Raw genomic sequence first — 12,528 nt, forward strand, 5'->3', positions numbered from 1 at the left:
CAACACTTCACCAAAATGATCTGCCAAAAAACACAGAAAAAATACTCAAGATCATCAGGCTGAAAATTGCCTCATACCTATCACTACCTGGAAAAAGGGCTATGGCTTAGATTGTGATGAAGTGGGGAGTGGGGAACACAAAAGCACAGGAAAAAAAAATATAGTCCTCTCCTATAAAGCTAAGCATACACTCCACATAAGACTCAGTAATTTGACTCTAACTAGTAAGTATTCGTGTAGATGAAATGAGCACCCATGTACATACAAAATGTTATCTGTAAGAATTAGAGCAGTTTTCTTTGTGACTCCCTAAAACAGAAATAGTCAACATCCCACCAAAATAAAAAGGTAAAACTGCTCTCTGAGAACACCATGAGACAACAGTCTACCTTGTAAAAACATGAGGCTACACAGACTTAGTGTCTTAAAGGTTTTGCAGAGAACATGGGTTTTATTCCAAGTACCTGCTCACAACTGTCTAACTCCAGTTCCAAAAGATCTGATGCCCTCTTCTGATTTCCACAGGCATCAGGCACAATTGGAACACATAAAATAAAACTAATAAAAAATTGTAAACATACCAGATTCTCCATACTAAGGATGCCTGCCACGAAGGGAGACAGATAGGAAAAGCAACCTGGGTATGCTGCCTTCCTTCTAAGAAAGAATGGGTTAGACCATCTCAATCTATAAGCTTTGTGGCCTTTGTTTCAATAAAGTATGAAGACTGACACAGTCTTGATGAAGAAAAATTAGGTTCTTTCTCCAGTTTGGCCAAACTGTAAACAAATCTGCTTCCCTTTACCAATTTCTATTTCCTAATTTCTTTTGGAATACAGGGAACCTGTGATGACAAGATATGGTCCCAAGTATTAGGAAGCAGTAACAGTATTCTTCGGCAACTCCAAGAGCACTTGGCCAGAGGACATGAAAGGTCAGAACATACAAGAATGCATAAAGGACTGTTTAGTGGAAACAAAACCTTTTTTTAAACTGTGTTGTGAAGTGTACAACTCTATGGTTGTCAACATTCACACAACTATAGCCCAAAGAAAAGTGAGTATCAGTGAATATTAAATAAACAAAACCAAAGAAGTACTTAAAGTGTCATGTAACTCACTGATTAAAATGGGTATCTATCTACATATGAATGAATGTAACAGTGATTAGCTAATGCAGAAGGAATATAGGAAATAGAAACCTCATTTGGGCCGGGCGGTGGTGGCACACGCCTTTAATCCCAGCACTCTGGAGGAAGACGCAGGTGGATCTCTGGGAATTTGAGGCCAGGCAAGTCTACAGAGAGAGTTCCAGGACAGCCAAGCTACATAGAGAAATACTGTCTCGAAACAAAAAATAAAAAACAAACAAAAACATTAAGAAAAAGAAACCCCACTTCGGAGGTGTTATAGGAAGAAGAGGGAGGACCAGAGGAGTTCAAGGTCTTCTTAGGCTATGTAATGAGTCTGAGACTAAGATCCTGTCTTTATGCCCAGCATTGGTGGCACATGCCTTTAATCCCAGCACTCAGGAGGGAGGCAGAGGCAGGCGGGTCTCTGAGTTCTAGGACAGCCTGGTCTTCAAATAGTTCCAGGACAGTCTCCAAAAACTACAGAAAAAAACCCTGATTCAAAAAACAAACAAACAAAAAAAAAAAAGCAAGTCTTAGTGATTCATAACTATAATCCTACCAGCACTTGGGGAGAAAGGTAGGAGAAATGCTGTAAATTTGAGGTTGGCCTAAGCTACAGAATAAATTCCAAGTTAGTCTGGGGTAGACTAAAAATCTGCCTCAAAAAGATAAGAAGGGAAAGGCATAAACAAATAAATAAATAAATAATAAATCGAGAGGATTAAGGCCAGACATGGTGGTACAAGTCTTTAATCCCAGCACTCAGGAGGCAGAGTCGGAAGAATCTTTGTGAGTTTGAGGCCAACCTGGTCTACAGAGTGAATTCCCAGACAGTCAGGGCTGTCACACAAAAAAACCCTGTCTCGAAAAACCAAAAGATGATTTAAAATAAATAAAAATAAGGGAAAGGAAGAAAATGAAGAGACAGGGAGGTAATCCACTGTGGAGCTTTATAATAGTAACCGATTTAGAGTGATTCATCAATAGATGTTTGAAATAGTGGGTTTGAGGACATTTCCATAACTTACATCCTCATTTATGGAAGGAAAATTAATGTCCACTGAACAGGCCTGGTGGACACCACCTCAGATGCTTCAAATTAACATCACCAGTTGGGACTAGGCAACACCATGACCTGGTGACACAAGACACTGAGATGAACACACTGCTATTTCTGTGACATTCCTCTAAAATCTACCTGATTTGAATATGATACTACGGTATGTCAAACCAACCCATACAACAGAACACTCTACAAAATAACTGGTCTGTATGCTTCAGAAACATCACGAAAGACCAATAAACCAGTCTAGATTAAAGAAAGTCAGAGAGGCATTACAAGTAAGGAATATGGATATCCTGGATGAAGTCCGGGGCTAGGGGAAAAACTGCAAAGGACCTCTGTAGTACCAGAGATGGAATCTGAATTTCAGTTGCCACTCATAAAGCAGCACCAGGTTACTGTGGCATTTCCTGACTTGAAGGACCTGCCCTTTTCTACCAGTTGAAGTTTTTAGGGACAAGGGTCATGATACCATATGGTACTATATAATCGTAGAATGGCATGCAACTGAGCAAAAGATAACAGCAGTGGATCAGAAAAGGTACAGGGTCTTCTTCTATGACTACAGCAACTTTCATGTTTGAAATTATATTAAAATTAAAAACAAAAACAAAAATATCACCAAGGACAAAACTGCTTTCAAAAACCAGCACACTCTCTCCAAAGCTCCTAGAATTTAGCATGTGTGTGAATCCCAGAGTCACGAATGCATTCTGCTCTCCTCTATTAAGAAATGTTAGTCCTGATGACCTACCTATAGGTGACTCACACCAATATTTCTTCCAGCTAAGGAAAATACCTACTATGTCTTTCCACTTGCTCTGTTTTGCACTGTTTTCAAAATACAGATAAAAGACACAAGAACAAACATTAAACACAGCACACAAGGAACCCTAAGCATACAATAACAGGACTTTGAATGTTAAAGGACATGCACACTACAAGCTACCACCACATTGCAAGTCACAGAAAACAATGCAGTAAGGTCCGTGTTGTCATTCATTCATGCAACTGAATTTCAGAACTGTATATGCAGAAAGACTTTTACTGTTTAAAATAAGAAATGGGCTCTGGAAAAAAAAATGCCGAAGAGCAAATAGTAAATTGAAGGTTAAAATATCTGGATGAAAGAAACGTTTGGGATGAGACTACAATTTAGAACCATCAAAAAGTACCTGAAACAGTTGCTGCTGGGATGAAAAAGCAGCAGAAACATTTGGCGGAAGCTGGGTTGCTATAGCAACGGGAGTCCCAGTCTGCCCATCCTTGCCTGTCACAACCTTTACCTGAGAGAAATATTTTGAGAAAAAAAGGTAACATAATTTTTAAGACTGCTCAAAATTATTAGAATTTCATTGCTGACAGCTCACTAATTTAGGTGCTTAAAAACAGAATGTTTTTTGCATCGAAACCTGTAAAGGGACACTGAGCTAACTGACAGGTTCATAGCATAACAATCTCACAGCTGCCAATCTTCAGAACTCCAGTCTAGATCACAGGCAACATTTTAGATTCTGCAACATCCAACTGTAAAATGAGAGTGGCAGACACTCAGGAATCAGTGTTCCACAACTGGTTTCTTGAAAGATCTGCACTGCAATAATGTTCTATTGCCTACCACATGGGTCACACAGCAAAACTGTTTTTAGTAGAAGCTGTGAGAGGATGTATGTTTCTTCAAAAGTACAGATAAGGAGGCTCAGCATACAGACAACATTGGTTACAGACACAAAGAAAACTCAGTTTCACTGTTCCAGGGCACTAGTGGTGGTCTTCAAAGTCATTGAGACCTTCTGAATAACAAAGATGGTACAGCCTAGGTCCAGTGTTGAAGAAGACACAGATGGCCAAGCCACACAGAGACATCCACAGATGCTAGTGGGACTCTGGAGCAAAGGCAAACTTTTGCTCATCAAAAGCAGGTTTCATTGCCAAAAGGCTGACAGCAGTTTAAATTATTTTAGCTCTATCATAGAACAAAATAAGCTCCACCAACATAATAAACACTACACAAGACAAAAGCACAAAAGACAGTGCATCACAGTACAGGCCGCTAAGATCCCAGTATACCTCAGAGAACTGCAGAACTGCTATGCTGTTATGAGTACTTACTGTGCAGCATTCTAGGACCCCAAAAAAAAAAGTCTACAAAAGCTTCTGCCTCAAATATTACCCCATAGGTATTTGCAAAGTGTGAGCTTAAAATACAATTTCACATCTAACACTACATCTAAAACCTAAAAAAAAATTAAATTTCTTATAGTTGTTTGACACTATAATTGTGAACATCCCACACAAAAATACAGCTAGTGATTTAAATCCCTTGTTTAAAAACCTTGTTTTTATGAACAGATCTACACAAACATATCGTGAAATCAGAAGCCGGGGGAAAGAGTTAAGCTTTCCTGGGGGCTGCCAAAGGACAGGCAACAGTGTCATGTTGGCTAAGGACCACATACACAGACAGAAGTGAGAAGCCTAGATAGCACTAGCTGAGCTCTCTGCCCAGGATGGGTTCTGGTTCTCAGTGACAACACCTAGCTCTGAAAAGGGATCAGTCACAATTCCAGTCCTTCATCTTCCTCACCAGACAGCTACACTGAACAGTTCTTCCTCTACATGAAGAAAGAAGGAAATCACACACTTTATTCCTGTTTGGATCCTATGACACCCAAACCCTAAATTACCCCGAGCTCACGCATTTTCCGTCTACTGTTGCACACCATTTACTTTGCTTTACATAGCCTTTCTAGAGTACTGAACTGCTGTTTCTTACCTCATCATTGATAACTTCAGATTTCTCTTCTTCCTCCTCTTCCTCCTCCTCCTCTTCAATATCCAAATCATTCTGCCTAAGATATGCTTGTAAAGGGGCATAGTGCTTCTTTTTAAAAGCCAAGAAATCCATCATGTTCCCCTGAAGATGTTGCAAGAAGAACAGTTCGATCAGGTACTCCTTGAAGACTTCCTTAAGTGCCTCCATCTCCTTGTAGTGGTAGTCCAGGCACTGCTTCCTCATCTGTGCCATCTCCTGGGAAGCTGGAGGGATCTCCTCCAACTTCTTGGGAGCCTTCTTCATTCCTGAGCTTCCCAAAGATGTGAGAGGCACACTAGAAAGGCCTGGAGGCATGGTGGTTCTGGATGGACTGGTAGGTGTTGGTGGGGATGTCATCCCAAATGCTGAAGGCCCCCCAACGCCAGGGAGCAGCACACCTGGTGGCCTCTCAAATCCCAGAGATCTGTTCAGTGGCTGTCCCTGAAGCACCTGCTGCTGTTGCTGTATCAACTGGCCCTGAATAATGCTGCTGATTTGGGGTGGCAGGCTGGCCGTGGTGATGTGGTTTGGGCTGGCCAAAGGTTGCAATCCAGTGCCTCCTGCAGCTGCAGGACTCTGAGGCCCTAGATGGTGGATAGTGCCTCCCGACTGTGCATGAGGTTGGGAGAGTCTCCGTTCTCGGACAGCGATGGGGGCTCCTGAATGCTGGAGTTGAACCTGAGCTCCCTGGGCCATCTGCGTCAGGCCTGGTGCCTCCTGAAATACAAAGTGACCACCACTTGAGGGGCTTAAGCTGATTTGCCTCACAAGCACACTGGCATCCACAAAGCCTCCAGTGGGGCTGCTGCTGCAGATGCCCAGCCCAGGACCTGGGGCACCTGCACGAACATTCTGCAGAGCCTGCCCTGGCCCAGGGCTAGGCTGTGTAGGGCTTTGAGTCTGGACCTGCTGCGACAGGGGAGAAGTAACTTGAATGTACGATGGAGAGCCATGTTCAAAGCGCCTCTGCTGTGCACCAAACTGAAAACCTGGAGAGGTGGGGTTGGGCAGTGGCAGAGGGGCCAGTGTGATCTGCTGGTTTCCTCCCACAACAGGGCCAACATTCTGTAGTGTGATGTTCACATTCTGCCCAGCCACAGGACTTCTGCTCATTAGCTGCTGTATCTGGTACCCAGGGGACTGGGGTGCAGATGGGCTGGCTGATGGAGCAAAAGGCGCTGCAGGCGATGGGGGTAAGTTGGGATGGGTTGGCTGCTCCTCTTCACTTCCAGTGAAGGACCTAGACCTCTGCAGCTGATGCTGGACATTCTGAGGACCACTGCCATGGTGCATTATCACCTCCCTTTTCTATCCAATGTAATATTCCCCTAGAAAATCAAAATTAAAATCAAGACATTGGAAGGCAAATACCATCATTTGATTACCACTTAATATAGTTACCACTTAGTAGCACTGAAATGATACTTCAACATAGGTTCCCACTGGTCTGATTCAAACAAGAGCTCTTTTCATTACTTTACATAAAAGAATAGGTGGCCACTTACATGTTACCTATAACTCCCTTCCCCATCTCTTTTCCTCCACCTAAGATTCCAAAGGAAAGAAGACAAAGGGAAGAAGGGTCTCCCTAGGCCCTGCCATCATATAGAAGTAGAAGTCCATTAAGAAAGAACTAAGAGCCGGGCAGTGGTGGCACACGCCTTTAATCCCAGCACTCAGGAGGCAGAGGCAGGCGGATCTCTGTGAGTTCGAGGCCGGGCTGGACCGATAGCCTCCAAAACAATACAGAGAAACCCTGTCTCGTAAACACCAAAAAAAAAAAAAAAAAAGAAAGAAAGAAAGAAAGAAAGAAAGAAAGAAAGAAAGAAAGAAAGAAAGAACTAAGAACTATGACACTACACAGCAGATTCAGCCCAAAGAGACAGTGGCTACTTTGTAAATGACCCTGTAATTGGCCATAGTGCCAAAACACTCTATAAGTGGCTCTTAGGATTCACTAGTTTAGCCAGGCCTTATATGCCAAACAGCTACATCTGCCTCCCAAGAACAGACCAGAGTAGTTACACTACTGATCCAAAGAAGGAAGCTGGGAGCAAAAAGTATGTTCCCATTAAGAGACCACAAGTCAACAGTGTCATCACTGTGAGGAGAGCTCAACTGGTGATGATTATACATGGATCCCAATGTGTGGCAGTCTTCCTGCCAATCATGTACGGCAACAAAAGGGTCCCCCGATGGCATAACCAAAAGGAAGGCAGCTGGGCGTTGGTGGCGCACGCCTTTAATCCCAGCACTCGGGAGGCAGAGGCAGGGGGGTCTCTGTGAGTTCGAGGCCAGCCTGGTCTACAAAGTGAGTTCCAGGACAGCCTCCAAAGCTACAGAGAAACCCTGTCTCGAAAAACCAAAAAAAAAAAAAGGAAGGCTAAGCTGAGCTGGCTACAGACAGTGATGAAACAGCAGGAGACTTGGGGAGGAATGCAGGCTTTAGAAGGAAAGAGAAGACTAAACAGAGAAGCACAATTCAGGTGTCAGCTCAGCCTCTCAGTCTGCCTATTTTCTACCATGGTGCACTGCAAACACAGAATATCTTCTTACTCAGAAAAACAATGGTGCAAATCCATAGCACCTGACATTCAGCTCAAGATAGGTTATAAGAGGAACCACAGGACAGTGCCCCCAAGTCATGGCAATGAGAGTAAAGGTACACCTGCTACCAAGCCTCAGAATCTGAGTTCAATCCCCAGGTCACATGTGGTGGAAGGAGAGGCCCAAATTGTCCTCTTACCATCTATACACACACATCACAGCACATGAATGTATACACATACAAGTATCTAATTAACTTAAGGGCATAATTTTGCTACCAAGATAAGCAACAGTCTCATCAAGGCTATCACTGCTAATCTCTATCAGAAAATGAAAAAGAAGCTATGCCATGAACCTGAAAAACTTACAAAATTTATACAACTTTCAAATAAAAAATATATCACCAAGCCAGAGTGGTAGCACACACTCAACCCCAGCCCACCAGAGGCTGAATCAGGAGTGCTGCTGCAAGTTCAAGGCTACGCAGTAACTACATAGCAAGACCCTATCTCAAAAAAGAAATGGGACCAGAAAAAAAGAAAAAAGCCAGGCAGTGGTGGCACATGCCTTTAAATTGCAGCACCTGAGAGGCAAAGGCAGAGGAGGCAAAGGCAGAGGAGGCAGAGGCAGAGGCAGAGGCAGAGGCAGAGGCAGAGGCAGAGGCAGAGGCAGAGGCAGAGGCAGAGGCAGAGGCAGAGGCAGAGGCAGAGGCAGAGGCAGAGGCAGAGGCAGAGGCAGAGGCAGAGGCAGAGGCAGAGGCAGAGGCAGAGGCAGAGGCAGAGGCAGAGGCAGAGGCAGAGGCAGAGGCAGAGGCAGAGGCAGAGGCAGAGGCAGAGGCAGAGGCAGAGGCAGAGGCAGAGGCAGAGGCAGAGGCAGAGGCAGAGGCAGAGGCAGAGGCAGAGGCAGAGGCAGAGGCAGAGGCAGAGGCAGAGGCAGAGGCAGAGGCAGAGGCAGAGGCAGAGGCAGAGGCAGAGGCAGAGGCAGAGGCAGAGGCAGAGGCAGAGGCAGAGGCAGAGGCAGAGGCAGAGGCAGAGGCAGAGGCAGAGGCAGAGGCAGAGGCAGAGGCAGAGGCAGAGGCAGAGGCAGAGGCAGAGGCAGAGGCAGAGGCAGAGGCAGAGGCAGAGGCAGAGGCAGAGGCAGAGGCAGAGGCAGAGGCAGAGGCAGAGGCAGAGGCAGAGGCAGAGGCAGAGGCAGAGGCAGAGGCAGGAGGCAGAGGCAGAGGCAGAGGCAGAGGCAGAGGCAGAGGCAGAGGCAGAGGCAGAGGCAGAGGCAGAGGCAGAGGCAGAGGCAGAGGCAGAGGCAGAGGCAGAGGCAGAGGCAGAGGCAGAGGCAGAGGCAGAGGCAGAGGCAGAGGCAGAGGCAGAGGCAGAGGCAGAGGCAGAGGCAGAGGCAGAGGCAGAGGCAGAGGCAGAGGCAGAGGCAGAGGCAGAGGCAGAGGCAGAGGCAGAGGCAGAGGCAGAGGCAGAGGCAGAGGCAGAGGCAGAGGCAGAGGCAGAGGCAGAGGCAGAGGCAGAGGCAGAGGCAGAGGCAGAGGCAGAGGCAGAGGCAGAGAGGCAGAGGCAGAGGCAGAGGCAGAGGCAGAGGCAGAGGCAGAGGCAGAGGCAGAGGCAGAGGCAGAGGCAGAGGCAGAGGCAGAGGCAGGAGGCAGAGGCAGAGGCAGAGGCAGAGGCAGAGGCAGAGGCAGAGGCAGAGGCAGAGGCAGAGGCAGAGGCAGAGGCAGAGGCAGAGGCAGAGGCAGAGGCAGAGGCAGAGGCAGAGGCAGAGGCAGAGGCAGAGGCAGAGGCAGAGGCAGAGGCAGAGGCAGAGGCAGAGGCAGAGGCAGAGGCAGAGGCAGAGGCAGAGGCAGAGGCAGAGGCAGAGGCAGAGGCAGAGGCAGAGGCAGAGGCAGAGGCAGAGGCAGAGGCAGAGGAGCAGAGGCAGAGGCAGAGGCAGAGGCAGAGGCAGAGGCAGAGGCAGAGGCAGAGGCAGAGGCAGAGGCAGAGGCAGAGGCAGAGGCAGAGGCAGAGGCAGAGGCAGAGGCAGAGGCAGAGGCAGAGGCAGAGGCAGAGGCAGAGGCAGAGGCAGAGGCAGAGGCAGAGGCAGAGGCAGAGGCAGAGGCAGAGGCAGAGGCAGAGGCAGAGGCAGAGGCAGAGGCAGAGGCAGAGGCAGAGGCAGAGGCAGAGGCAGAGGCAGAGGCAGAGGCAGAGGCAGAGGCAGAGGCAGAGGCAGAGGCAGAGGCAGAGGCAGAGGCAGAGGCAGAGGCAGAGGCAGAGGCAGAGGCAGAGGCAGAGGCAGAGGCAGAGGCAGAGGCAGAGGCAGAGGCAGAGGCAGAGGCAGAGGCAGAGGCAGAGGCAGAGGCAGAGGCAGAGGCAGAGGCAGAGGCAGAGGCAGGAGGCAGAGGCAGAGGCAGAGGCAGAGGCAGAGGCAGAGGCAGAGGCAGAGGCAGAGGCAGAGGCAGAGGCAGAGGCAGAGGCAGAGGCAGAGGCAGAGGCAGAGGCAGAGGCAGAGGCAGAGGCAGAGGCAGAGGCAGAGGCAGAGGCAGAGGCAGAGGCAGAGGCAGAGGCAGAGGCAGAGGCAGAGGCAGAGGCAGAGGCAGAGGCAGAGGCAGAGGCAGAGGCAGAGGCAGAGGCAGAGGCAGAGGCAGAGGCAGAGGCAGAGGCAGAGGCAGAGGCAGAGGCAGAGGCAGAGGCAGAGGCAGAGGCAGAGGCAGAGGCAGAGGCAGAGGCAGAGGCAGAGGCAGAGGCAGAGGCAGAGGCAGAGGCAGAGGCAGAGGCAGAGGCAGAGGCAGAGGCAGAGGCAGAGGCAGAGGCAGAGGCAGAGGCAGAGGCAGAGGCAGAGGCAGAGGCAGAGGCAGAGGCAGAGGCAGAGGCAGAGGCAGAGGCAGAGGCAGAGGCAGAGGCAGAGGCAGAGGCAGAGGCAGAGGCAGAGGCAGAGGCAGAGGCAGAGGCAGAGGCAGAGGCAGAGGCAGAGGCAGAGGCAGAGGCAGAGGCAGAGGCAGAGGCAGAGGCAGAGGCAGAGGCAGAGGCAGAGGCAGAGGCAGAGGCAGAGGCAGAGGCAGAGGCAGAGGCAGAGGCAGAGGCAGAGGCAGAGGCAGAGGCAGAGGCAGAGGCAGAGGCAGAGGCAGAGGCAGAGGCAGAGGCAGAGGCAGAGGCAGAGGCAGAGGCAGAGGCAGAGGCAGAGGCAGAGGCAGAGGCAGGAAAATCTCTAAATTCAGGCCCATCTAGTCTGTAGACTAAGTTCCAAGATAGCCAGGGCTACACGGAAAACCCCTGTGTTGAGACATTTTTGTATACAGTGTGAAGGTGTATTGCTGTGATTGGTGCAATAAAAAGCTCAACGACCAATAGCTAGGCAGGCAGTATAGGCAGAATCTTCAGGGAGAGAAAGAGAAAGAGGAATCTAGGCACCCAGGAGTCACCAGCCAAATATGGAAAGGAGACAGGAGGTGCTAGATGGAAGAGAGGTAATGCCATGTGGCAAAAAGTAGATTAAAAACATGGGTTAATTTAAGTTATAAAAGCTAGTTGAAACAATCCTAAACTAAAGGCCAAGCTTTCATAATAACTCTCCATATTGTTATTTGTGGGCTAGTGGTTCCAACAAAAAAGTATATTATATTGCAATCCTGTCTTGAAAAACAAAAAAATGGGGGGAAAAGAGAAGGAAAAGAAATGAAGTGAGAATGAGAATATGAATCACTTATGAATATACAGGGGGAGCTTCGAGCCACAATGTACTTTCAAAACAAGCTATGATAACTGCAACTGTTTGACTATGAAAAGTTCTCCAAAGGTCATGTACTAAGAAGGACTTAGTCCCCAGCTGGTGGCACAGTTAAGAGCTAGTGGAAACCCAAAGATGGGACCTAAATAGAGGAAGTAGGTCACCGAGAGTGTGGTTTGAGGATATGTCTCCCTTTTCCTCCAAGACGAGGTTTCCCTGTATAGCCCTGGCTATTCTAGAACTTTGCCTCTTGAGTGTTGGGACTAAAGATACAAGAGAATGTCTTATCCCAAGTCCCTTCTTGCCTTATTCATCTGTTCCTGATAGCCAAAGAAATGAGCAGTTTGTTTCTGCACACCCTCCCTGCTGCTCTGCTCTGCTTCACCACCACCCAAAAACAATGGACTCATGAACCATGAACTGTACCTGAAACATGAGCCAAAAATCAAACTTTCCACTTTTCAGTTAATTTGTTTCAGAGTAACAGAAAGCTAGTAAGGGTTTATGATTTTTTGGACAAGTATTATGGGGGTACAAAAGCAAATATATATACAAAGTATATAAGGATGATCTTCCTAGAAAAACCCTAGAAAGTCAGCTGGGTGGTGGTAACCCATTCCTTTAACCCCAGCACTTAGAAGGCAGAAGTAGGCAGATATCTGCTGTGGAATAATTCTTCTGCACACTGTGAATATGTATTACTCTCATCAGTTAGTAACTAATTGACTGGTCAGTAGCTGGGCAGGAAGTATAGGCAGGACAACCAAACTAAGAATGCTAGAAGGAAGAAGAGCAGAGTCAGTGGAGTCACCAAGAGACACAGAGGGAGGAAGACATGCGGGAGGACATGTAAAGCCATGAGCCAAACGGCAATACATAGATTAATAGAATTTAACTTGTAAGAGATAGTAATAAGCCTGAGCTATAGACCAAGCACTTACGGTTAATATTAGGTTTCTGAGCTATTATTTGAGAGTGGCTGCCAGCACAGGAAAACTCCAACTACAGATCTCCAATGAATTGGGGACAGCCTGATCTATGGAGCCAGTTCCAGTACAACCAGGGCTACATAAAGAAACACTGTCTTGTAAAACGAACAAACAAACAAACAGGGCTGGACAGATGGCTCAGCGGTTAAGAACACTGACTGCTCTTCCAGACGACCAGGGTTCAATATCCAGCACCCACATGGCAGCTCACAACTGTCTGTAACTCCAGTACCAGGGAAGCCAACAACCACAGCAAACCACCAATGCACATAAAACAAAA

At 47.7% G+C, this 12,528-nt stretch overlaps 1 protein-coding gene across 13 annotated transcripts in view; it reads right to left on the minus strand.

Annotated features, from left to right (window-relative positions):
• Positions 1 to 12,528, minus strand: part of Ep400 (E1A binding protein p400) — a 107,116-nt gene that overhangs the window by 84,862 nt on the left and 9,726 nt on the right. For 8 of the 13 annotated variants that reach the window (XR_005871090.1, XR_005871087.1, XR_005871094.1 and 5 more), the window contains exons 2-3: positions 4,972 to 6,338; positions 3,371 to 3,481 (exon numbers count right to left, since the gene is read on the minus strand). Coding sequence is in view for 1 of the 13 variants with exons in the window: in XM_040731688.1 (XP_040587622.1) it covers positions 4,972 to 6,303 (1,332 nt within the window). In the remaining 12 variants the exon portion in view is untranslated. The remainder of the gene's footprint in view (positions 1 to 3,370; positions 3,482 to 4,971; positions 6,339 to 12,528) is intronic. The other 5 variants (XR_005871093.1, XR_005871091.1, XR_005871096.1 and 2 more) reach the window with 1 other exon arrangement.

Source organism: Mesocricetus auratus, unplaced genomic scaffold (genome assembly GCF_017639785.1).
Source record: "Mesocricetus auratus isolate SY011 unplaced genomic scaffold, BCM_Maur_2.0 Super-Scaffold_100025, whole genome shotgun sequence".
NCBI lineage: Eukaryota > Metazoa > Chordata > Mammalia > Rodentia > Cricetidae > Mesocricetus > Mesocricetus auratus.